This window comes from Myripristis murdjan, chromosome 17, assembly GCF_902150065.1.
Source record: "Myripristis murdjan chromosome 17, fMyrMur1.1, whole genome shotgun sequence".
NCBI lineage: Eukaryota > Metazoa > Chordata > Actinopteri > Holocentriformes > Holocentridae > Myripristis > Myripristis murdjan.
In genome coordinates, this window is record NC_043996.1 from 7,670,393 (window position 1) to 7,696,690 (window position 26,298).

A 26,298-nucleotide genomic window follows, 5' to 3' on the forward strand; every position below is an offset into this window, starting at 1 on the left:
TTCTATATCCCCAATCATATTTTTAATGCTCTTGTTTTATCTTGCAACTACTCACCTGGCAAGCTCCCAGTCTCACAGTCCAAATAACAATCCCTTCTTTCTTGGAAACTGTGCTTCATCCACAATTTTTCTCCTCATAAAACCTTTTTATGGAATAATGACTACATTACCATAAGGAATAAATCTCTTTTTTATCCTAAACAGTTTGAGAGAAATCTAAATAATATCTTGTCTGTTTTAGACAAACAAGGTTTTGTCCTCTCTTATGAGAGTTTTTTGTCTCGTCACAACTTTCCCATAACTTTCAAAGAGTACAACTCAGTGATAAAAGCAATCCCCTCTGGATTACTTAAGTTAATGAAAAGTCACTTATCCTACTGTGAAGGGAAAATACCAGCGTCTACCCCTGCTTTACTTTTGAATGGTATCAATATATATGACAAAAGGTGTACCAATAAACATATAAGGGAAGTTTTTCAAGACAAAAAGAGATTCTCTCCAAGAGGAAAATTTTATTGGAACTTTCATTTAGAGGACATAGACTGGGGGAAAAAAACTGTTACTTCACAAATACTTTATTACTAACAAAGTAAAAGAAATACATTTCAGAATTCTTCACAAAATCTATCCTGTTAACTCTCTGATTTCCAAATATATGGACATGGGCAGTTCTTGTGTTTTTTGTAAGCAAGTTGATGAAACTTTACAACACTTAGTTTTTGAATGTAACTTTACAATGCAATTTTGGTCAGACTTGAATTCTTACATTTTTGCCCTTGTTAACTTGTCTTATTGTTTTTCCCTGAAGCATATTATATGTTATTACGTAAATAAGAAGAACAAGAGTCTTCAGTATGTAATTTTTTTTTTTTTTTCTTTATTAGGGCAATTTTTTATTCACAAACAAAAATTCTCAGCCTCCAGACCAACCTTCACCCACTTTCTTGTTGGATTTAATTCACTTTATAAATCCCTAGCCCTGGTTATGAAAAAAAAAAAACAATATTTTTGGATTACTATGAAAAAATATTTGGTTAAATCCCTAGCATTTAATGAAATGTGAAATCCAATTATTTATTCACTCTCACAGGGGACATAACTGCCATATGTCATGTCAATCACACACACACACACACACACACACACACACACACACACACACACACACACACACAAACACACACACACACACACACACTGACAGAGGCAGAGTAGGTGGATTACCTTAGTGCTGCCTGACCCAACGCAGGTCACCACACAAACTAGGGATGAAACATGCTGTGACTGGTGGATGAGCTGAAGTCACCTGCACAATGAAGGTATGTCATCACTCTATCACTCTATCTATCACTCTATCTATCTATCTATCTATCTATCTATCTATCTATCTATCTATCTATCTATCTGGTTTGCTTGCTTGTTCATTTTTGCTTAGTTTTTGCATCAGGAAAATGTCTCACATTTGTGTCGTTACCTTCAGCGATGAAATGGTGATGCACCATTGAATCTTGAAGTGTGTATCTCTTCTTTCCACTGTTGAATCAACAAATATCAGAGGTTACAGGCCAATGCGGCAGTTTTGTTTTCCTAGCAGAAATGAGCAGGATTAGAGGAACAGTTGGTGACTAGTAGAACAAATGTCGATGGCATGTACAGTCTTAGTTAAAGGTCAAAGGTTGCTGAGGTGTATGGCGTTCATCACCGGCACTGATAATGATGGTCCAATAATTATGATGACTGTAGGCTGCTCTGTTTGGTGAGAATGAACATGATTTTTATTGTGAGGATTTCCTTCCAGGCAAGCTCTGCACAGTCAGTCTGAGCAGGTTTCAGAAGCCTGGTTCTGTTGGGGATTTTCTTCAGTAAATCCTTGTGAAGCTACCAGAGAAGCTAAACTGCTTAGCTCCGTCCTCCGTCTGCTGCTGCTGCTGCTGCTTCTATCACAGTCCAGCAAAGCAGGAGAAACAGGAAGAAAACAAAGTTCAATAAGTGCTTCCAATTACATTTGGTGGGATTTTTGCATAAAAGGGTAAATATGCCAACCTTGAGTTGGTGATTATCATGAAGCAATTAATACTTACAGTAATGCATTCATTTAAGCTTTTCCTGAAAAGATCCTGAAACTTCATGATCCTGAAACTTGCACAATGAATTTGTACTGCAAACAACTCATTATGATACATTAAATTACATTATTATTACTGTCATTTACACCACTTTAAATTGCTTTCAATCATACATTCTGTGAAATGCAGTTGATAATATTTGCATTTTAGGCCCATCCAGTTGTTTTTGTTGTGCTATACATCAGTAAATCATTGCAAATGGATTGAACTAGAAAATCAGTTTAACCCAGGATTATAAGGAACAAGCATGTAGGATTATTGTTGGAATAAGATACATGAAGAATAAAATCAAACAGATTTCACATTTGATCACCAGATTACACAGTTAGCTTTTGTTTTCATGGTCGCCCTGTTATATAGCACGTTGTTTCTCAGTTTTAAGTGGATTTAGCCACGAGTCGTGTCCCTGACCCTTTGCTGAGCTCTGCTGATCAGACACTAGATGGCAGCACTGCTACATGTCAATCGCTGACGTTAATTCATAATCTGCTGGTCCAAATTATGAACGCATTCATTATGAGGCGGATTATTGGTTAATATCCATTATCATGAGATACTTATAAACTGGATTAGTGAATATAATCCATGGATTTTAATCCAGATCATCTTTGGGTGGTTTAATCACATTTGCGGAGGGGTGGAGGATGCAGACACCTTGTGGTTCTTAGAGGGTCCTGGACAGTTTATAGTAAAAAGGGGTGTGTGTGTGTGTTTGTGTGTGTGTGTGTGCGCGTATGTTGCATGCAAATATGAGATATAAAAAGTCCTTTGTTCCATAACAATAAGTACCTTATCCACCAATTCTTAATGCAAATTGGCCGTTTTACATCATGTCATGAGTAGCTGATTCCCTGTTTACAACATATTGTCCGCATTGGGGACAAGAAGTCATTTATTAATTATAAGAAAAAAGAAAGAAAGAAAAAGGACAGAAAGAAAGAACATGAGGAATAGCAGATAAATAAATCATTTGTCCTGACAAAGAGGAAATTTCATCTTCATTTTGACTGATGGACAGTATTCTTCCTCCTGATGTTGTGTCTGTCTCAGGGCTTCCAGTCTGTCACCGTGTGGCAGAAATTACAGTTATTCTACCAAGGGATTCTGGAGAATGGAGGTAAGATCTTAAATTCATTTCCTGAAAGTGTTTGCATGATAGCATTAATTTTACTCAGTGATGCAGTGGTAAATAAAAAGTGTGATCTGTGACCTCCAAGTGGAGATCTTCTGGTGGTCTTCATCTTCCTCACAGCCGTGTAATACTGCTCATCAGGCTGCATGTTGTGCACATCAAGACCCACCAGTCTCTGTCACTTCCTCTCCCTCCAGACAAGAGGACAGATGATTGGCTGCTGGTCTACTCTCCTCTACCAATCAGCAGCATCTTCCTGTGCTACCTGGTCATCATATGGGCGGGGCCAAAGCTGATGGCGCGCAGGCAGCCGGTCAACCTCAAGCCCGTCCTGATAGTTTACAACTTCTCCATGGTCTGCCTGTCTGCCTACATGTTCTACGAGGTACGGAGGAGGAGAGGGGGAGGGACACACCTCGGACCTTAATTAATTAACGTTGTTTTCAAATCTATAATTGAAAATTTTATCTTAAAAATTTCTGCTATATTTTCTGGTAATTCTTAACAACTCCCACATACACAGTTTTCTGTATTTTTTAAAAATTTTATTATTATCGGATACATTTATTATTATTATTATTATTATTATTATTGCTTTTTGTGCAAATTGTATGGTAATTTCCATGTATTTTAATTTACAATGTATTTTATTTATTTATTTATTATTGTTAATTTGAAATATATATGTAGTATTTTGGTATGTTACCTCAGCAGGGGTCATGCCTGGCAGTTTGAGCCAAAACCAATACCATATGATAATATTTCATGTCAAAAATCCAACTGATATGATTTTGTCCCGTGAACCTCATATGAAAAGTCTCTCATCTTACTGTGAGAGTTGCCGGGGGAAACAGAAAGTGAGTCAGCGTAGCACTCACTCTCTCTCAGCTAATTTGTACATGGCAGGCCGGGATGAAAGCTCCCTGCACTGATGGAGGCAAACCAGAGCAGGGATGAAAAACAGCTTTTGTCTTTGCAGTTCACAGCCTCTTCCTGGTTGGCCAGATACAGCCTGCTGTGCCAGCCGGTCGACTACAGCGACAGCCCGCTGGCCATGAGGGTAAATCTCCTCCTAAACTCTCAGGACTTTATTAGGTGATATTTCATGCAGCAAATAATTTCTCCCCCAATCCAGAATTCATTGGCTGTTTTGTCTCAATTATGAGTCCATACACAAACATTTTGAAGGTGTAAGCCTTGCTGAGAGAAAATAATGTTTTGCAGCCTTTATAGGCCCAGTTTATTTCAGACCACAGCTCTAAATAATGCCAATTTTTATGTATATCCTCAAATTACAGTACATTGCAGTACACAGTCTCTCACATTCAGTCCTCAAAAAAAAAAAAAAAAATAGAAATTACTAAAAAATGAATAGAGAAATAAATTAAATCTACCAGTGGGATGAGAGAATCCCTCTTGTTTCCAATGCTAATCAACTTGTTGTTTCTTGTGTCTTTTCAAGTGTCATTTTCTTGATCCTAGTGGGCTGATCCGCCTTATTCTGACTTGTTTAAACAAATTCATACTTGTTCCCAGCAACATTCCTGAAACAATTAAAACTGCATTGGGAACAAGTGGGATTATCTCATCCCACTTGCAAACAATTTGATCACTGGTATATAAGACTTGGGGGATATTTTTGCAGTGTACTTTAACTATGACAACAAAGCAATGTTTGTATCTGGGAAACTATGATTCACCAGCAGATGCCACATGCTGAAAACCTTTAAAAATGTCAGTAAATGAATCTTGGATGGTGGATGTTGGGAGCAGATTGATATCACGTTTTTGACCCTGTTCTCCAGATGGCCAGGGTGTGCTGGTGGTTCTACTTCTCCAAAGTCATAGAGCTCAGCGACACTGTGAGTGCAACAGAACACAAAATCATTTTCGGCTCCTTCAGCGGCTCACTTTGATTTGTAACTCCTGCATTTGTCTGCTAAGTGACATTTTACAAACTACCCCAAAGCCTTTAAATGTGTGTGTTTCTTCATGCATTTATGCTTGTAATGCATGCATGTATACACATGGTTGCATGCTTGTATGCATGTGTATGTGTGTGTGTGTGTGTGTGTGTGTGTGTGTGTGTGTGTGTGTGTGTGTGTGTGTGTGTGTGTGTGTTCCAGGCATTCTTTATCCTGAGGAAGAAGAACAGTCAGCTGACCTTCCTCCATGTTTACCATCATGCCACCATGATCTTCAACTGGTGGGCTGGGGTCAAATATGTTGCTGGGGGCCAATGTGAGCACACGTGCACACACACACACACACACACACACACACACACACGCACGCTCATGCACACATAGAAAAATGTGTCTATCTGTGTGTCTATCTCTGAGTTTGTTTTTCTGCCTGTGTGTTTGACTGCATGACTGTTTGTCCTCAGTCTTCCTGGTAACTAATCATTTTTCTTGTGATTCCATTCACACACAAACACACACACACACACGCAGACACACATACACACACACACACTGACTCATCCTGTCTGTCTGTGCGCAGCTTTTCTGATAGGCCTGATCAACTCCCTGGTCCATGTAGTGATGTATCTGTACTATGGCCTGGCAGCTCTAGGACCTCACATGACCAAATACCTCTGGTGGAAACGCTACCTCACTTCCCTGCAGTTGGTCAGTACCTGCCTGCGTGTGTGTGTGTGTGTGTGTAATAAGTATCCAGCATGCTGAGTGAAATCAAATTTCTCTTTCCCTTACCAGAACAGACATGCATCACTTCCTTTTGTAATATATCCCTTCTATAAAACTGACAGGAAACACTTTGGGCTCTAGTTTCGCAGACCTGGCGAGGCGCGGGCGCAGCGCAGCTGCGCTGCGCCAACTGGGTGTGGCCAAGTGGATTTTGCAAGTTTGGCACGCCGTGCGCCTTGGCGCATCTACTGCGCCGTTCCTCCTACCGGCGCAAGGGAGGAGAGAAGGCGTGGAGTGGGTTTGACACAGCCGATTCACTTTAAACCAATCAAATGAGCCCCTGTCCTCGCCTTTAAAATGCGCTGCGCGAAGGCGTAGTGGTAGTCTACACATTTGACATGGACGAAGAGAGCAGCCGCATCACACACGCAGTGAGGCCAGTCTTGGCTGTTGCAATGTTGCTGGAGCTACCTGCCATCCATCTGTCCACCCATCCATCTAACCACCCATCCATCCATCCATGCATCTATCCTTAAATTCCTGAGTCCCCTGTCTTTCCATTACCTGCCTGCCTCGCATCTCTTTTTTTCCAGCTCTGTCACCATCTGTTAAAGTTATTGATTTTTACGAGCAAATAAAAATTTTACTGTGAAGCCCCCATTTTTAATGAATGTTTTTACATCAAAGGATAATCCTCGCCATATTCATATAAATAGCCTACATGTTTGTTTTGCAACTTTCGACTCCATCACTTACTGATGCAACAACACACTAGAGATTAAAACAAAATCCGGTTCATGAAAGCTTTTACATTCGCTGTTCTAAACGCCCAGAGTCTGGCAAGGAACTGATGCATTTTACATTTTCTATATGTGTGGAATCAGGGTTTCATTCATTCATTCATCTTCTAAACCGCTTATCCTCACTAGGGTCGCGGGGGGGTGGTGGAGCCTATCCCAGCGCTCATAGGGCGAAAGCAAGGAAACACCCTGGACAGGTCGCCAGTCCATCGCAGGGCAAATCAGGGTTTCCGTTAGAAAAAATTGGCACCGGACAACGTGACCGGCAGGTTTTCAGTTTACCGGACAAATGTTTGAAATTCCGGTCAAATATTATCTGAATTTACTGAGTTTAAAATTATATGCAGGCTATATAATAATGATATCAAGGCATGTCAATTTATAGCGTAATCTTTTTATTGAAAAGCAGGCTGTATCAAATTAAATTGCCGTCAATTGACTCACGTGCGTAACGTCTAAAATAAATAAATAAATATTGCACAAGCCTGTGCTCTTTTAACATGAACATTGCATACAATTGCAACTACAATTTGCAAACAAAAAAACGGGCACATATTATTTTAATAACGCGGCGTGCTGCCAACTTGAAATCAAATAGATGCAATAAAAACTTAATTCAGCAGCTGAATTAAAATCAAAAGTCTCAAGTGTCTCTCCGCAACTTGCAATGCGCATCAGTCTTGTGACCTTGTTCTCCCCCAGGCGAGAAAAAAACCCTCTCTCTCTCTCTCTCTCTCCCTCTGGTACACCGGAGACAGGGATCACGCAGTCTATTTTTTTTTTTTTTTATTATAAATAAAATTACGTGGAAATTGACTGTTTTAATAAAATTCAAATTGTGAATATTTTCACCGGACACTTAAAAATTCCCGGACTTTGGCAGATTTTATCAGTCATAGTCCGGTGATTACCGGATAACGAAAACTCAGAGTGGAATATTTAAATATATATGGAAGAAGTACTGTGTAGTTAACAGGAGCAGCGCCAGACACCATGACTGGAAAAAAGACATCACTGTATGGGACACATTGTTTGACTGACAGGTGATCAGGTTGGGTTTCCATTACGCTGCCAAACGGTGCCAATCTCCTTTGATCTGACATCAGTTGTGACGGGACAGTCGATATGGAGATACGTTTATGTGCTGACTGAGATAGTAGCATTGAATAGTGCTTTCTGTGGGTATTTATTGCATTGTTACTGTGCCTGACATTCTGGAAATCTGCCTGTGAGGTTGTGGTGACGTGTGCGCACTGCCCGCCTGTCAGCCAAACTTCCACTGCGCCGGCCCCGCTGCGCCTTGCGCCGAAAGTAGACGTGGTTTCAGGAGGCGAGCTTTTGGCGCACCTCGGCGAAGCCTTTTGGCACGAAACTGTCACTGCGCCAAGATGAATCTGTCGACACCTCCCCCTGCTGCGCCGCCACTCCCATCTCGGCGCAGATCCGTCTGCGAAACTTGGAAACCGTTCGCCTCACGCGTTGCGCCTGTCGAAACTAGCTCTGCGCAGGGTGCGCCTCACTGCGCCACCCTGCGCTGCGCCGGGAAACTAGAGCCCTTTGTCTCACTTTTTCCCCCATCCACGAGTCTCCTAACAGTCCATTAAGCGCCATCTGAGCTGCCTGCTACCTGTTTGCTTTGATTTATTCCTGTTTCTGTTGTGGCTCTGTGTGTGGACTGATGACGCACTGCATTTGCACTTTACTTAGAAGTAGAAGTGTGTATCTCGAGTTATCGTAAAATTTCAGTTTCAGAAATTTCAGACTAATTTTTCATTAGCAAAACGAAAAGGCGCAATGAGAGGGACTTAACGATAGCAGTTTGTAAACACAACATTCAAAGTTGGCCCCTCCTCCCTGGCAAAGCTCAGGAGCCCATGATCTACTGGGTGGTCTTCAGGTGACTGGCTTCTTCTTTGAGAATATCACCTTTTTCAAATTGGATGAACTATCCCTTTAAAGGAAAATACTCCAACGTTCTGGGCAAAATAGCCTTTTTTTCCAACTTACCCAGACTGAGACAAGATGTTTGATACCATTTTCACCTCCGTGCATCCACTGGTTCCATTCCTATTGGTAGCATTTCGTGTTAGCTTAGCATAAAGAGTCAAAGTCTATGGGAGTCGTTAGCCTGGTTCTGTGAAAATGAAAAAAATAAACCTTACAACAACCTTAAAGCTTATTTACTCAATGTATTGTGTGTATTTGAAATATATGTCTATTCACACATCTATTCATATGTCAATATGCGTATTCATTTAACTTGTGATGAATGTAGGGACTACTGCGAGGTTTTCCATTGTTCTGGCTGGTCTTTTGGACTAACATGCAGGTAGGCAGATTAGCAGCAGATAGGCACCTCAGCTAACTATTACACCATCTGTCTGTTATGGAAGGCCTGTATGAGAAGGCGTCTTGCAGCGTTTTCTTTACGTTGTTCTACTATATGGCTGCAGCACATATAGGTCGCGGCTGTGACTGCCTGTCATACAGTGGGTCATGTTGTAATGACCTTGGAGGTCAAGACTTCATTAACAGTTGGCTTCACAATTTGGTGAACTGAAGCTGAAAGTTGAGTTCAGTTGATTGGGGGTCAGGAGGTTTGTGTGTGTGTGTGAGTTGGTGAGGGGTCACATGTGCATGTGTGTGTTGGGTGGGTAATTACTAGATGCAGGGCAGGGAGGTGTGTGCGGGGGGTCATTTACATGTGCAGTGTTCATTATGTTCACACTGCAGCGCCTGCCTGAGGCCTGTGTAGCTGCAGGGCTGTGACTCCCATGTGGATATGGATTAGTCTATATGTAACGAACAATAGACCCATATGTACTGAAGCCAAGCGTCATGCAGAGTCATAATGCTTATTGTCTCTTTTAAACGAAATTAGATTGGAACCTGGTTTATTAAACTGTGTGGCTTGGGACACTGAAATGGGTCACAGGGACGAGCTGCTGCTGGACACAAAAGAAAAGAGTACTATTAAACTTTGTTAATGAGTCTGGGTCCCATGGAGGAGAAGTTCCACTGACTCGAGCCCAAGCAGCCAATTAGATGACATTATTTTGTTTTCTCTGTTGCTTGTTTTTATATATTTCTATCATCACTCATGTCTCAATGACAAGAAACACATCCATTCTTTCATTCACGCTCAGTGTTTAGAACAGCAAATGTGTAAGTTTTCATGAACTGGCTTTAGGTTGAATCTCAGACAGATACTCCTAGTCATGGATTATATAAAAGGAAAATGTATTCGTATCAAAATGTTGTGGATTCTGAAAATCCCTCCCTCCGCTCCCCCAGATCCAGTTTTTCATCGTGACCATCCACACCACCTACAATCTGTTTGCCGACTGTGATTTCCCCGACTCCATGAACGCAGTTGTGCTGGCCTACTCCATCAGCCTCATCGCTCTCTTCAGCAACTTCTACTACCACAGCTACCTCGCCAAGAAGACGAAGAGGACCTAGAGAGAGAGAGAGAGAGAGAGAGAGAGAGGAGGGCAGAAAGAAAGAAAGAAGATGTGAGATGAAAGTGTTGTGAAACCAGAAGATGAGAGGGAGAGACGGCAAAGTAAACATGGGAGAGGCCTGAGGAAGCAGTATTTTTGCCCGCATGTGATGCATGTTAATCTCCGCCGTATTTCATGTTATATGATATGAAAACATATATCATGAAAGGAAAAAAGAAAGAGGAGCTACCGATCTGAACACGTCTCGGGGGAGTCGGAGTCAAAGGAAAAATGAGGGATACTGCAGTGCTGCATATTCATCATGTTTGTTACCAAAATAAACATTTTGTATTTTATGGAATATTTATGATTTATGTGTATCTGTGCACAGCTTCACACACATGCACACACGCAGATACACACCCGAGCCTCATCTCTATCACTCCCATCCCCCCATCGGTCCTCAGAGGAGAAGGGTCTTCCTGCCAAACTGAAATAAAGCCGGGCGGACCTCCCTCCCTCCCTCTTCAGCAGTCTTTGCCTCTAATCTAATCTCCTGTTGAGTCGCTTTAGTTCCTCTTCCAGCCATTGGCTGCCAGTCCCAGCCAATCAACTTCTGGCTTTCATTAGCTCCAACTCCCACCTTCTCCGTGTCCCCCTCCTCTTATGTAAATTGGTGTCCCCCTCCCCACTTCGTTTAATCCCTCTTTCCATCTGAGGACCCCTCCTTCCCTTCTCTCATGTTGTAAGGGTATAACTGTGGGGGCCTGGTCCCCATTGCAATTGCATATGTTCCCCCTCCACTCCCCCTTGTGGACAGAAATGAAAGGACTGGTGGAAGAGTCGGTGAATTAAGCCTATCTATCTCTCATGCATTAATGAATGTAAAGATTTCCCTCGCCGTCATCTCCTTTTCACACTCCGTTAGCTCTCTCTCCCCCTCTCTGTCTCTCTTTTTATCTTCAACAGCATATTGGTTTTGACTCTCCTCTGTTCCAAACTCTACAGGGGTTGGACAAAATAACAGAGCACCACATGAAAAAGGACTTTGAAGTAACTAAATCACAATTACAAAGGCAGCTTACACAGGCGAGTCATATTAAGTTGAATAACAATCAGCCCTATGTGTCAGCTTTAAAACAGTCGGATAATCACCACTTTTATATGCCAGTTTTCAAAGCAACACCAGGCGACTAAGAACAGGGGGAAAAAAAGAGGTCAAATCTTTGGTGTTCGAATTGCTGGTCCAAAAAAAAAAAAAAAAAAAAAAAAAAGAATGCTCCAAGGGCATCAGTCTGGCAAATCACGATAACTTGTTCCAGACACAAATAAATACAGAGGCATAGCAGTGGCTGCTTGAAGCTCACAGACACTTCAGATAGTTGCCACGTCCCACAAAACTGCAGCCTCAAAAGTGACCGCAGAATTAAATCACAGCAGCTATGACTCAGCTGAACATTGTCCGCTTCGCAAAGCCGGTATTTATGCCAGGCCTGCTATTGAGAAAGGGCTTGTGTCCAGCGACAGCACACACAGACACACAACTTTGGTGTAGAAGGAGCGCCAAATCCAGAGTCCTGAGCAATGGAAAACAGGAATGTGATTTGATGAAAGGCTTTCCAACCCTTTTCCATTCATCCAGGTGGGTTTGCCTTGGGAGAAAGATAAAGGAAGCCCTCAAACCACAACATCAGCAGGGGTTTTACAGCAAAGCATGATTGAGCTGCTCTGGGGGGGGGGGGGAGTGGCCCTGTTCCTTATTATGTAGTACATATCCACATATATTGTTGACTTATTTCATCCACCACTTGGATTTGTAGATATCCTGCCCTACCAAGGGCTAATTTAACATGAAAATGCTTGAAGTGTCCTGATATAGAAAATGAATGGACAAGGTGGAGCCTTAGGTGCAGTCACCCCAGCTTATCTATTTTATTTTGAATATGTAAATAAACAGTTGGTCAAATTTCTTTTTCTTTCTTTTTTTTTTTGTGCTGCACTTCCTTTTGATCGCCTCCCTACTAACTGGCTCTACTAGTTTCTTTGATGATATTGTGGGAGCTCTTCCAAAGATCAGTCCGTTGTTGTGTTAGCTGGTGAAAAGTGACTTAGATAACCAACGGTCCGTAATCTTGCACAGTCTTTTACAGCACAACTTTAGACCTTGGTTGCTTGGCTGCTGTGTTGAATGACATCGCAGCTGCTTTTCACGTTTGAAATCATGCCTGCCACACACACACACGCACACATTCACACATTCAAAATTCAAGCCACGTTCTCCTGTATGATGTTTGGCACTTGGCTGACTCAGGAGACAGTAAGCACTTTGTGGACTGTGTGTGTGTGTGTCTGTGTGTATATGTGTGTGTGTATGTGTGAATGTGTGTGTGCGCGCACATGTGTGCACAGTTGTGTGTAATAACCGTCACAATATGGTCAGTGCAAAAAGAAAAAAAACACTGGACACACTTGTGCAGTATTACAAGTCATTGTGTGCTGCTGGCAAGCAGTATATCTGCACTCTATCCCATCATGAGTGTGTGTTACAAACACACACACACACACCTCTCAGCTTTAGTCCCATGCAGCTGAGTGCCAGAAGCCCATTTAGAGACGTATGTCCCTTAGCATTGCTGCAGGCACAGCTCCAGGTTGATTATTGCACAGCGCAGTGCAGCTCAGGCATGACTGACTTTTTGGCACATAATCTCTTTGATCGACTGACTGTTGTGCAACCAGATGACTGGTAGCAGTTTCATCTCAGTGTTTTCATTATTTAGTGCTCTGCCGTGCTTATGAGATGATGCTAATCTATTTAGGTGTCAGCTGAGGTTACTCTGAATCTGTGCAAGAAACTCTTCCAATGATATATTTTGGAAGAACACTGTGCGAGCATCACTAAGTCCCACTAGGAATATGATAGTGATGGCACAGGAGATAACAACACCATAAAGTGCCATAAAGTTTCTTTAAAGTCACAATTAAGTACCACAGACTCTCTGTAGATTCCCACAGGAATATTATATGAAAATTGTAGCAATTCTTCATGAGGGCCATAAAATGACCCTCCAGATAAACCAAATGTCCAAAATGGAGCAGATGGCAAAAGCACAGAGATGATACTGGATGTACCGTCGCACATTCATTCAGTCAATGGCAAAACTGGTTATTATTGGACTGACTGATGATTGAAAGGCAGGATTTTCTGAAATGATTACATGACCTTTCCATAGATTAGTTAGTTCGTTAGTTAGTTTGTTTGTTTGTTTGTTTAATCGGGTCCCAGCTGGGTGCAGAAACAGAAATGAGTGAATCGATTGGAAAACTCAACTGAATTGCTGTTTTATGACTGTATTTATATATGGGTTTCCTAAATCTTGTTTGTGAATGAGTTTTTTTTTCTTTTCTTTTCTTTTCTTTTCTTTTTTGGCCGGTCTCCTTGGCAACAGTGCTGGACAGTGTTTGGGCTGCGGTCGGCTGAAGAGATACACTGTAATTAATAATCAGTTTGGTGAGGGGACGGGTGAGGAGGTGGTGGCGGTGGTGGCGGGGGTGGGAGGGGTGTTGAAGCCCTCTCATAGCTACCGCTGTTAACTATTAAGCTAGTGAGAGGGGCAGCGGGACACACTCGTACACAAGAGCACAACAACACACACTGGTATGGGCATGCACACACAGGTGCGCACCAAAAAAAAAAAAAAAAAAAAAAAAAAAAAAAAACCACTCCACATTACACAGGCGTTTCTGAAGGCCAATGCATGCACATTTTTGAATTCAAGCTGCAAAGAGTCAATATTTTGGGAGGATATTATTCATATTTTAGCATTTTCATGCCAAAAAAGATCACTTAAAATTACAAATGTGAGGTGTTTTCCCCATTGCAATAAATTATTACTAATAAAATTATGCTACTACTATTAATGATAATATTAATAATCTTGTGACCCTGGTTTTGATGTGTGTCATAGTTAAAAGAAGGAATGGATAATAATCTGCATCACATCCATCACATCCAGTTTTTAATCATAAAAAAGAGGCTAATATAAACAGACTGATAGATCAGTCTAACCTGTAATGTGGATGCAGACACACTGACACACGTGCACACCCTCTGTCCACCCTCACTAAACACTCAGTGCACAAACAGACTTTTTGTGCAGGCCAACATATACATGCACACACAAACGCACATACACAACACACACACACAATTGCTGAGAGTGAGCAAGAGCTGGGGGAATGAGGGGCTGATGAGAGTGCTTGAAGGTGAGCCACTGGGCTGTTTCACACAATGAGGGTTAACAAGAGGCTGCAGCAATCTCAGCGTGATACGAGCGCACTCAGCCACATACAACCAAGTTTTAATCAGCCAATCAGCCAACCAGTACCTCTCTATCAAGTGTGTGTGTGTGTGTGTGTGTGTGTGTGTGTGTGTGTGTGTGTGTGTGCGTGCAATTACAAGTAGAAAGCTTCAAGTAGTTGCCAATACAGATTCCTGGATACATAAGTGGAAGGTGAGTGAGTGTGTCCTGAAATCAAGAGCGTGAAGAGAAGAGAAGAGAAGAGAAGAGAAGAGAAGAGAAGAGAAGAGAAGAGAAGAGAAGAGAAGAGAAGAGAACTAGAGGGAATGTTGAAAATAAATCACAATGTTGAATCAGTTTTAAAACATACTGATGCCAAATTTGCTCCATTTGCCAAATCAGTGAGGATAAAAAGCCCTGTTTGGTCAGGACTAAAAGTGGGTTAGAATGATTTATGCATTTGTTTGAAGGCAGGCCTTTGTCTGTCTGTCTGTCCAGCAGCTCTCTTGCGCCCCCTGCCAGCAGAGCTCCTCTCTCCGTCTCCTCTCTCTCGCTGCTTCTTCCTCTCCCTCAGAACAGCAGGCATCTTTCTCATTCGCTTCGATGCAGCTGCTGCACCTGGAGGTGGCGCCCTCACAGAGTGCTGAGAGCTGCTGGGCCTGGACACCCCCAGGTGCTGGCAGGAGTCGGAGAGAGGCTCAGCGCTGGGAGCCGTGTGAGGCTCAGCCACGTGCCGACAGGCTCGCTGGGATCGATCAGCTTGGAGCTCCAGAGGGATCTCTCCTCTGGAGGAGAGGAGCTCGGACTCTCTGCAGGATCATCCTCAGGGAGTTTGATTCTTCTTTTTTTTTTCGTGCCACTGAAATTCTTAAGCGCACAACCTCTTGTCAGTGATATTTATTTTACTGCTGGTTACATGACTCATACCAAGTGTGTCTTTGTTTTTTGAAAGACAGAAGTATTTACAAAAAATGCACTCTTTGCATTTCTGTTGTCTCTTGGCAGATGAATGTCAGCGAACCGGGTTCAAAGCAGACTTTCACTGTGTGTGCCATGCTGCAGAAATGAATTATGCTACCTCTGCTGTCTTAAATGCCATTGATTCAAATCTACCATAATTTGCTCCAAAATGTAAAAAAAAAACTGCCCTATAGATTTTCCACTGTTGGACTGATATTCTTGCATTACTCTCGTATTGATTGATACTGTTGCATTAAAACGGTCAGTAATTTAATACCTGTGCTCAGGGCTGTGCAAATGCTGCTCTCCATATCAGCTCACTGACTCTGTTTGCCTTACAATGAAGGCCTCATCCACATGCACACACCCCAGGAGAACTTCAGCGTTATCTGGTGCAAAAGAAATCACAATGCACAATATCACATTATTGATCTCCCCCCTCAAAAAGCATCCACAAGGAATGGGCACCTTAAATAATGTTTATTTCCTCTGGATTATACCCACATCTGGCCAGCTAATGTGTTCGGAATAAGTTTAGTTACAATATTAATCCAGTTGGGGAATGCCTATCTACAGCAGGTTGTTAATGTTATTTATTCATTTCTCTTGCATCGCAGCTGAAGACATGGTGTTACTGACACACACAGTCTTGTGCATTGATTGAATTGTGGCTTACCTCTTAGGTGGGCACATACTGTATATACTGATTACGTTATTACAAGGAGGCTATGTTTGATGATTTTTTTTTCGATGCTTATTGTTTCTGTTTGTGGCAAGTCAAGCTGTTTTTAGAAATGCTGGCAAAAGACAGTGGTTTAAGAAAACAATGCTCTAAAATCAAATGCAAAAATAGAAATCTTTAAATGACAAGTTGTCTTGAAAATAAAATAAAAACTTGCTAACTGTTCGGTTTGGCAACTTGTTAAGAATGAAATTCCCTTTCTTTGCCACTTTAGCCAATGAAGATACTTCTGTGTGTGTGTGTGTGTGTGTGTGTGTGTGTGTGTGTGTGTGTGTGTGTGTGTGTGTGTGTGTGTGTGTGTGTGAGTGTGTGAGTGTGTGTGTGTTTCATCAGGCAGCAATTTTTTAAAATTTTTATATTTGACCTTTTCTCACATTTTTACTTGAAGTCATTTATTTATTCATTTAACTATTTTTTAAAGACAAGACGTTACACTTTCTCATGAGAAAAGCACCTTTGAAGTTGCAATATTGTAAATATTTTTGAAAAGAAATAAAGGGAACTAAGAGTTCCCATGTAAAGAGCACACACACACACACACACACACACACAAACACACATTGTGTTCTGTATTTATTCAGCTTCCTTGAAGGGTTTACATCTTTGAGTTGTTTTTTTTGTTTTTTTTTCCAACAGTTATGAGGTGAGAGAGAGTAGGTTTATATGAAAGTGCTGGGCAGCTTCAGATAAACTGTGGGCATCCTGTCCAGTCAGTGTTCACTCTCCTCAGAAACCTCTGTCTCTCTCTCTCTCTCTCTCTCTCTCTCTCTCTCTCTCTCTCTCTCTCTCTCTATCTATCTAAATCAGCCTTTCACACCTCAAGGTCAAATTTTCCCTTGTTAAAAAGCACCTATCAGTCACACAGTTACTGTGTGTGTGTGTTTGTGTGTGTGTGTGTGTATGTGTGTGTGTGTGTGTGTGTGTGTGTGTGTGTGTGTGTGTGTGTGTGTGAGCACATGCCTTTGTGTGTCTGCTTCCAACAAGAGAAACCCCATCTGTTGGTGACACTGTCCCCATTTATGGACAATGGGATGTACCCACGGCCACCTGTATCAGTGTTATCAGAGTTACTGAGCGTTGTGCAATTTATCCTGAAGGACAGATAAGCCTGATTTATGGCTTTAATTGTTTGTTTTGGTTCAGACGATCACAAGTGTGAGATTTGTTTGACAGGAGCCACAGAAGCCAAACACACACACACACTCACCAAAGGCAGAAAAAAAAATACGAGAAAAGACCATAAAAACCGTAAGAACCATAAGAACCATAAAAATGCCAAAAATAACTGAGTAAAAGTAAATAAAAAATAAAATAAAATAAAATAAAATATTGAAAAAAAAAAAAAAAAAACAACAACTCAGAAGACCAAAAAATTAAGGAAGAAAATTACAAGAAAAATTTGTGGAATAGTATCAAAATACTAGTTTAAAAAATAATAATAATAAAATAAAAAAGAGAAAAATAAAAAAATAAAATAAAATAAAATAAAATAATTTCAAGAAAATTATTTATAATTATTACAATACTGTATTTAAAGTTACAAGAATTTTACCATAAAATCAATCACAAATAAGGAAACATAATTATAATACATTGCAATAAATTACGCCAAAATTGAAACATAAAATAAAATCATAATGCAAGAAAAGTACCAAATAATTGATAAATAAACACACAAAATACAACTTTTTCAATCAAAAACCCTTCAAAAACTTTAAAACTTTCCAAACAAAAGCCTGCAGGCAAGTTCCTCAGGTTTCAGAGGCTTAAATCTGCACACGGCAAGAGCTGTGATCGTCTGATGAGCCTAACTCACGACATGGGGCTGCAGCAGAGAGCGACAGCCCTCCTCTGCACGGTTCGTCCTTCAAACGTTCACAAATTCACAGTTATCTCCTGCTGCTACTTGGGGACACCAAAGTGTGAAGTTGCCTAATGCAGCTGTAAAAAAAATATAAAAAAAAAAATAAAAATTCTCAGCACTGATGTGAATCCGTTTACAAAGAATTTCTGGGGAATACAACAAGCGAGGCAGAGCTTTCACAGCCGCAGTTTCTGTCGTCGGTCTCCTCGTCCAGTGACACACACTCTCTCACAGCATTAAAGACTGAAATTAGCCGAGGTTCTCTCATCCCAACTTCGGATATCTTCACACTGATTTAAGGCTTCAGAAAATGGGGGTCACAAATAATCTGCATTAATTACAAAGTAGCCTGGCATGTAAAGCCTCTCAGTGCTCAATTTCACCGTTGTCTTATCTGTAACTAATAGCCTCTAAACTTCTATTTGACTTTGTATAAATTGATCAGCTCAGTCAACATGGAGATAAAGACATGAATGATGCAGGCCAGGGCATTGTGAGCGCAGGCCGATACCACACAGCGTAAACAAACTGACAGATAAACCTTTGAGATACACGCGCTCTATTTGCACGCTCACACTTATTGGTTTCTCTCCGATTATGAGATTAATTCAATTAAGCTGTTTTCGCGATTTGTTTGCGAGTAAGGAGTGCTCCGTCAATGCACGGTGTCTGAGGACTGGGTGGAAAATAACAAAAAGGCCAACGTGTGTGTGTTGCAGCTTCCACCCAGTCATCTTGGCCTCGCTTCTCTCACACTGCGCTGACATTTCCATCGGTAGCCAGCTTATCAGATCTAAATCTGGCCCGCAGTCAGGCCTGTCTGACACACACTTCTCAGCACACACCCACACTGTACATCTAGCAGCCACATGTAGGAATGAAACAGAATTTGAGTTCAAAGACAGATTGACAACACAGGCTGACGAACTCTCAAATTGGATGTAAGAAATGACAAATTCCACCTGGATTTTGTGAATTTCATGAACCGATTAGGGCACAATCTGATGATGAAGGCAGCTTTTCAGTTAAAATGTTGGTAACCAGTAATGCTCAATGCACAGATACACACGTCAGCGTTTTCTCAGTGTGGTGCCTTGAGGACCAGAGGCAGACGAGGCCATTTCGAGGTCAGTGTGTGACATCTGGATGACTTGTCCTGCCCTCTCGCCTCTGGAGCGCCTGCGTTGGCTTCAGCGACCTACATCGCCCCAGTCTGCAGCGGGACCTCTAGGTTGGCGTGTCACGTTGGCAAAGTCCACGACCCCGAGGTTACTGGGACGGGGTGGGAGAAGGGACAGCAGACAAGGGACAGAGACAGGAGAGAGACAAAGACCGAGGGAGGAGGAGAGAAAGACAAAAGCAACCAACTGTGCAGTGAAGAGAGGGAGAGAGAGAGAGAGGGGGAGAGAGACAGAGAGAGGCAGACACAGAGGGAGAAGAGTAGAAAAGAAGAAAAGAACCAAGTGTCATTTTAAGTGAATGCAGACCAATTCCTACATACAGTGCATTAACTCATCTTACGGATGGCATTTTTAAGCATCAGTATGCCACTGTTACCCATTTGAAACCAAACTGAAACAAGATGCATTTTATTTTATTTTATTTTATTTTATTTTATTTTATTTGGTGTTTTTTTTTTTTTTTTTTTTTGCTATTTTCTTTCCTTTTTAAGTAATTTTCTGTGGCAATTTTGTGGTAATTTATAGTAATTTTCTTTAATTATATATTTATAATAATTAGATTTTATTTCTGGCTCTTTTGTACATTTTCAGGTCATTTTTTGATAATTTTCTCATGACCTCTTTCCCATGGTTTTGAGAGAAACTGAGTGAATTTGCTCAGGTTTCAAAGGATTAAATTCATTGATGCACTGGCGTTTCTGGCACAGCTTACATTCAAACTTTCATTGCACAGACATTTTTTTTCAGCAAAAACAAGTTGGCTTGCCGATTAAACCGGAGAGTCAACAAAAAACTTTCAGCAAAGTGGTAACATATCCCCATGCAAAATATTCATTGGCCTGTGAGTTTTGAAAGATTAAAATGAAATGGAGTCCCTGATTCACAGCCCAGTTTTGCACCTTCAGCCGTGTCTGCATGTTGGAGTGCTTGGTCATAAATGCTGTAGGTCTTGAAATGAGCTGGCCCGCGTAATTAAAGGCTTGTGTTTGGTTTTCCGCGACCTGCTCTCTGCCGTGTGAAACATTCACATCTGTTAAGCAGGCCCTTTGTCTCCTGCTCGGCCCACTGTGCGCCTTCACCTCTCTACATTATTTAGAGCAGCAAGGTATTTCTCTCCTTCCCTCTCTCTGCTTTCCTCCCCTCTGCTCGACTTGGCTTTCATCTGTTCTCCCCATCTCAGCTCTCCTCCCTCGCCCTCGGCTCTGACGGACTCTTCTCCTATCGCTCCTATTTTCTCCTCCTTTCCTCTCAACTCCTCGCTCTACTCTTTCCCTCCCTTCGTCTCCTCCCTCACCTCTCCGTCTCCTGTCCTCCTCCTCTCCCCATCCCCCCCGTCCCCCTCCGCTATTCCCTCCCCTCCCCTCCAGCCCCCGCCCCTCCCCTCACCACCTCAATTCACCCTCTGATGATTGCCGAGCACATTTCATTTGACACAAAGACAAAGGGCTGAGTACACATGTGGTTTCTCCGCAAGTCCCATGTAATATGAAATATTAATGCAGGCATAATTTGGCTCCCTGGATGAAGAAGTGGGAGGGTTGAGCCTTTACAATCACCAGTGACTACAGTTTCCTTCCCCAAAGGATAGTAAGGCTGTCAGGATGGATTGAGAAACAGTGAAGATAACAACAGAATGCTTACTGCTGTAGACGACCGTGGCCTATTTCTGTCTCACAGTTTAATGATACTGATATGTCGCCTGACTTACTGAGGCAGCTCTGCCTTCCCAGTCAAACCCGCTGTCTCCCACGCTGAAGGTGCTACCTACAGCGCTTTTAAACGCCACTATGTCATTTTGAAATTAAAATTGTGACACTTTGGTATAATGACTACAGCTCTGTTCCCATCCCATGGTATTGTTAGGGCTGGTGGTTCTCGGAAATAAAGCACATCTGTGGTACCAAAGGACGCCAAAGGCATGACAGAGGCAAAAAGATAATGTAGCGCTGGAAAGTCGGTGAGGCCAGCTTTCTTTGGACGTGGTGGCTTTGTTTATTGTTGTAGGCACCGGTGGCATCCTGACACTGAGCTGGAAGCAAAGTACTCTTACATGCGGACAGAATGACAAGTCATGTTAAAAACTCACGATTCATACATTCTCTGATTTTGGAGCCAAACTTGACCCATAAACTCACTCGCTCATGGCGCAAACCCTTGGTTCTCAAACTTTACTCAGTAATGTACCCCACCTTTGAAATATTTTTTCAGCCTAGTACCCCCTGACCAGTGCAAAAACCAAAATTGGTTAAATAACAAAACCTATATAAAGAGGTCCAGCACAGCTCAAAGCGTGTGTGAAACAACAGCCTGACACTGACAGTGTTCTGTCGGCTCTGTTTTTGCTTCTTTTTCACGTCTCTCTCCTTGTTTTCAGCTGTATCGCTGCTACGGTCACAGTAAACAAACGTCCTTGGCAGCAGATTTAAACCACAAACACACACAATTGACACCTTTGGGAAACTCGGAGGGAATACTGAATATAAAATGTGGTTTACCAGACTTACATTTACAGGTTTTTTATTGATTGAATTGATTATTTTATTATAGCGTAGGATAATTGATTTAGGAATTAAGCAGATTCTTATTTGTAATAAATTTACAAAAATTTCGACAATTCTGTTTTCACTTTGTCATTATGGGGTACTGTAGCTTAATGAGAGGAAAAATTAATTGAAACGATAGGAGCATCAGGCTGCAACATAACAAAGTTGCAAAAAGTGAAGGGGGGCTGAATACTTTCTGAAGGCACTGCAGAAGAAATGGGATGTTGATATAAAAGTAATCAACATTTAGTGAATTCTTTGGCATTTATTGTTAAATAGGTGGAAATTTTGCTGACACATTGAAAGTCATAAAGCACATAATTGTACCTTTACAATGACTTGTCGCTGGGACAGAAGCCTTTAAAATGTGCAGCTTTTGTAACATTGACAATGGGGACTTATTTGTACCTTTTAGAGAACAGCCTCGTTTGTATAGTATAACTACAATATTGACCTATTTTTTCATAGCCACAAATCTAAAAAAAAAAAAAAAAAAAAAAAAAAAAAAAAACTTATGTTATTTCAAGGCTACTTAACCATAGCCTACAAATAAAAAATCTACATTAAATTAACATTTTACCTTATTTATTTATTTATTTATTTATTGTATTTGACCTAACCAATGCTGTTTCCTGATGCTGTATCTTAACATTTAGAGGAAACAGTCCATCTATGTAGCTTTTACTGCTTGGGAACACATCTGTACCCTTTGGCTCTGTAAAAGGTTCACATAATTACCTTGAGGTCCAATAATCAGCCCTAAATTAAGGAGAAGGTTGGGAAAAGGTTTACTGTCGTGGTTAAGGTTAGGAGAAAGTCATGGTTAATGTTACCAAATGTGAGCTAACATCCTTTAATATTAACTTTTTTATATACTTTTATACTGATTATATCACAAAGCTTGAAAACTTGACATTTCAACATATCCTTGGTTCGCAGAAGCGTAAAATACCAACATTTTTTCTTGCCGACTGGGCTGCTTTCATCCATGGCTGATGTTGAACAGGGAGGAGGACGTGTTATTTTACTAATAAGCTGCACCGTGACATAATGCCCTGGTTTAGGGGTGTATCCAGTCTCAAGGCATGATGGGAAATGTATGTGCGCACGTATGTGCACTATTTAAGCAAACCCGCTGCTCTGCTGTGGCCTGCATGGTTAAACATGTTTACATCCAGACTTATGTAACTTTGCTTTAATTTCAGTATTAGTATTAGTGTTTTTTTCAGCAGCGCACATCTTCCTCTGCCTCTGTCTTTTGTGTATTGTGTGTGTGTGTATATGCGTGTGTGTGTGTGTGTGTGTGTGTGTGTGCCTGTATCTGTGTAAGGTTGCTATGTAGCATTTACCACACCATTACTCATGCATTGAGGGTACCCTCCTCCATACAATGTAGTATAACATTTTTGCATCAAAGCCAAGCGCACACACACACACACACACACACACACACACACGCACATATGCACTCGCCTCTTTCCCAGGGGAATGAGCTCTTCTTCTTTCTGTCGCTCTTTCACCATCTCTCCCTTCCTCTCTCTCTCACACACATGTACACACACATGTACGCACACACACACACACACACACACACACAAACACATTCGTTCTCAGTGACACCCATGCATACACACAGACAAGTTCATTGTCTCGTTCACACACATAATTCTCTCTCTGTATATATTTTGCCTCTTACTTTCTCTCTCTCGCTCTCTCTCTTTCTCTCTCACACACACACACTTGTCTCCCACATACACACATAGTCATCTAAACACACACACACACACAAAGTTGCGTCAGTAGTGAATTACCATGCCGTTCCGCGTTATTAAACATGACACTCGGCCCAGATAATGGAGCCTTTCTTCATCTCAATTTGGAAGGCTAATCTTATTGCTTTGATTAACAGCAGCTTCATTTGCATATCAAGGCCTCCCCTCCTTTAATTCCTCCATCGCAAATCCCCCCTTTATAGCTGTAGATAAAAAGGAATCTATCTGTATGTATCTTTCTTTAGAATCTTTTCTTCCTTCCCCCTCTTCCTCTCTCTTGTTCTTGGTTAACTCCTGGTTTGCATTTTTTTTTGTGTGTGTGTGTGTTATTCTTTTTCTTCTTCCTATTCATCGTCATCAACCTCATCTTCATCGGCCCCATATAGAAAGATGCCTGTAATAAAGACGAGAGGAGAGGAGAGACTTGAGTAAAGAGTGACTTCACTGACTGGGAGAAATCGGGTGATTGGACAATCAGTAACTTGCAGAGATCCTAGTTACTTATTGTCCAGTGGGATTCAGGCTCCATCAAAGAGACTAAAGGAAACGTTTCAGCGAAATGTCAAAATTACAGCCTCCTATTACAGTGTAACCACGCTGTTGCAACACCGATTATAAAGTTTGACTGCTCATTGTGTCATCTCCCCGGCCCTGGCCTGGTGTTTACTGAACAAATTGTTGACCTTGAGATGAATTAACAATTCAAATTAAACGTGCAAATTAAAAGAGAACCAGCATTCATTTCCCGCTCACACGTCCAGCACATTGTGAATGAAGTAGCTGAGCTGAGACACAACATTTTGCCGCATTCATGGCATTTTAGACGTTTGGCTGCTTGGAAACTGCCTTTTTTTCCCCCTCACTGCAAAAATACACCTCTTAACAAGTCCTTTAGTCCCACGTGTAGTGTTTTAAAAATCTATTTTTTCTGGATGGGATGAGATGTGTCCTTTGGCATTGGAGACCAGTGCAGTTTCACTTGTTTCAGGAATTTTGAAAGCTGATTACCATTGTAAACGAGTGGGATTGTCTCATCACACTGGCATTTTTATGCAAAACAAGATTTTAATTTTGAAACATGAAACTAAAAATGACTTGCTAAGCTGCATATTCTTTGCAATGACTTACACAGTGTAGACCTCATTTTTGTTTAAACAAATTACGTTACCCTGTTACCCTATTTACAATGGAATACACCAGCCAAATGATCACATTATCCCCAACAATTTACCACTGCAGCCACCACTGATATGACATTGCTTGGCCACACAATTAAAACTTTGCCAGTCATGCATTTTGTAAATTGCATTACAGTCACTCACTTCCAATTGTGGCAAAATTTGACCTCAGTTCTTATATTTTATATGTGATAGGCAGTGGTGTTGTCATCAATGAAAAGGTAGGTGGGCACCTGATTAATGCATCCAGAGCATTTAGCCATGTTTGACCATGTTTGACAATATATTTAAGCCACATTATGCAAGCTTTTGACAGCAGATTACCCATAAATAAGCAGGATATATCATACCCTATTAGTGGCCTTATGTGTACAAATAAATTCCTCATTTTCCTGAAATAATGGTTTTTCGCTCTCTGGCTTTTGGGGTGTGTTTTGTGGGTGCAGCCACAAATGAACCAGGTTGTGACTATCAGGCTGGGGGAAGTGACAGCAGCAACAAAAATGTCAGAAAGCCAATCATTAACAAAAGGCTTAATATGTGACCGGCAAAGCCTATTAAAAAAAACAAAAAGGGGATAGCAGCATTGTTTTTTTAATGCCTAGATGACATTTCAGGAAATGTTATCAGGATGAGTGAAAAATACGGTGGAAAAATACCGTGCCGAATTTGACCAGAGGCTGTGGAAGTTTCATAAGGAGGGTTGAAGGTCAAACGAATCCCAAGGTGAAGTCCTGTCCTAAAGCACAACACACACACACACACACACACACACACACACACACACACACACAAAGTTGCTGTAAAAGACAGAAGATATTGTAAGTGCACTACGGTAATAACGTAAAATACAACTAGGGATTAGATTTTAACTGCACTTGTGCACTGCAAGACATTGACCCCTTGTGTGAACGTGCATGTGTGTGTGCATGTGTGTGTGTGTGTGCCTGTGATTGTGATTGTGGCTGTGTTTTAGGGTATTGACCAATTGTATGTTTATATGTCTATAAAGAGCTCCAAGGCCGAGCTGACATAGGCCATAGTCGGTGCAGAGCCACCCTCAATGGTCTGTGAAAATGGCTGTATTGTGTTAGAGTGAAGTTAAGTGCAGCATAAAGAGCTTTTACCTATTCACAGTTTGTCTCTCTGCCAGCTGGAAGCCTGAGCTGGTTCAGGTGGAGTCAGCTTCATGGATCATTTTCAACCACTATTTTATAATTCTATTAACAAGATGGCTATACCTCACCAGGTTTTATCAGATTTATACAGTGCTTTGTTATTTTTTGACCAGCCTCCCCTCAACCCTCCTATTTTCCTCTGTATTTTACCTTTCTGTCCTGCTGTCCTCCTGTTTCAGAAATCCTCTGTGTTTTTAACTGTTCTAAAAAAAAAAAAAAAAAAAAAAAAAGTTGATGTTATGCCTAAACACCAGGCACATTTGATGTGTTTGCTGCATCTCCTCCAGGAAAGATGGCACCATGTAAAACATTAGTGGATAACATGTAGTGATGACAAGTCATTCAATCAAACAGCACCAGCCAATAAAAGAAGAAGAAGAAGAAGAAGAAGAAGAAGAAGAAGAAGAAGAAGAAGAAGAAGAAGATG

At 41.3% G+C, this 26,298-nt stretch overlaps 1 protein-coding gene across 1 annotated transcript; it reads left to right on the top strand.

The window, feature by feature from the left end:
- Positions 1-1,260: 1,260 nt before the first annotated feature.
- elovl8a (ELOVL fatty acid elongase 8a) lies at positions 1,261-10,221 on the top strand. The gene is made up of 8 exons (XM_030074636.1): positions 1,261-1,319; positions 3,177-3,243; positions 3,456-3,643; positions 4,238-4,318; positions 5,064-5,120; positions 5,385-5,499; positions 5,764-5,891; positions 10,004-10,221. Exons 1-8 carry the CDS (start codon positions 1,314-1,316, stop codon positions 10,169-10,171), a joined length of 810 nt encoding a protein of 269 aa, XP_029930496.1. The 5' UTR covers positions 1,261-1,313; the 3' UTR covers positions 10,172-10,221.
- The last annotated feature ends 16,077 nt before the right edge of the window (positions 10,222-26,298 follow it).

Coding starts and splice junctions, on each gene's coding strand:
- elovl8a (XM_030074636.1), top strand. Junction 3,244..3,455: donor AGGGATTCTGGAGAATGGAG/GTAAGATCTTAA, acceptor CTCTCCCTCCAG/ACAAGAGGACAGATGATTGG. Junction 5,500..5,763: donor ATATGTTGCTGGGGGCCAAT/GTGAGCACACGT, acceptor GTCTGTGCGCAG/CTTTTCTGATAGGCCTGATC.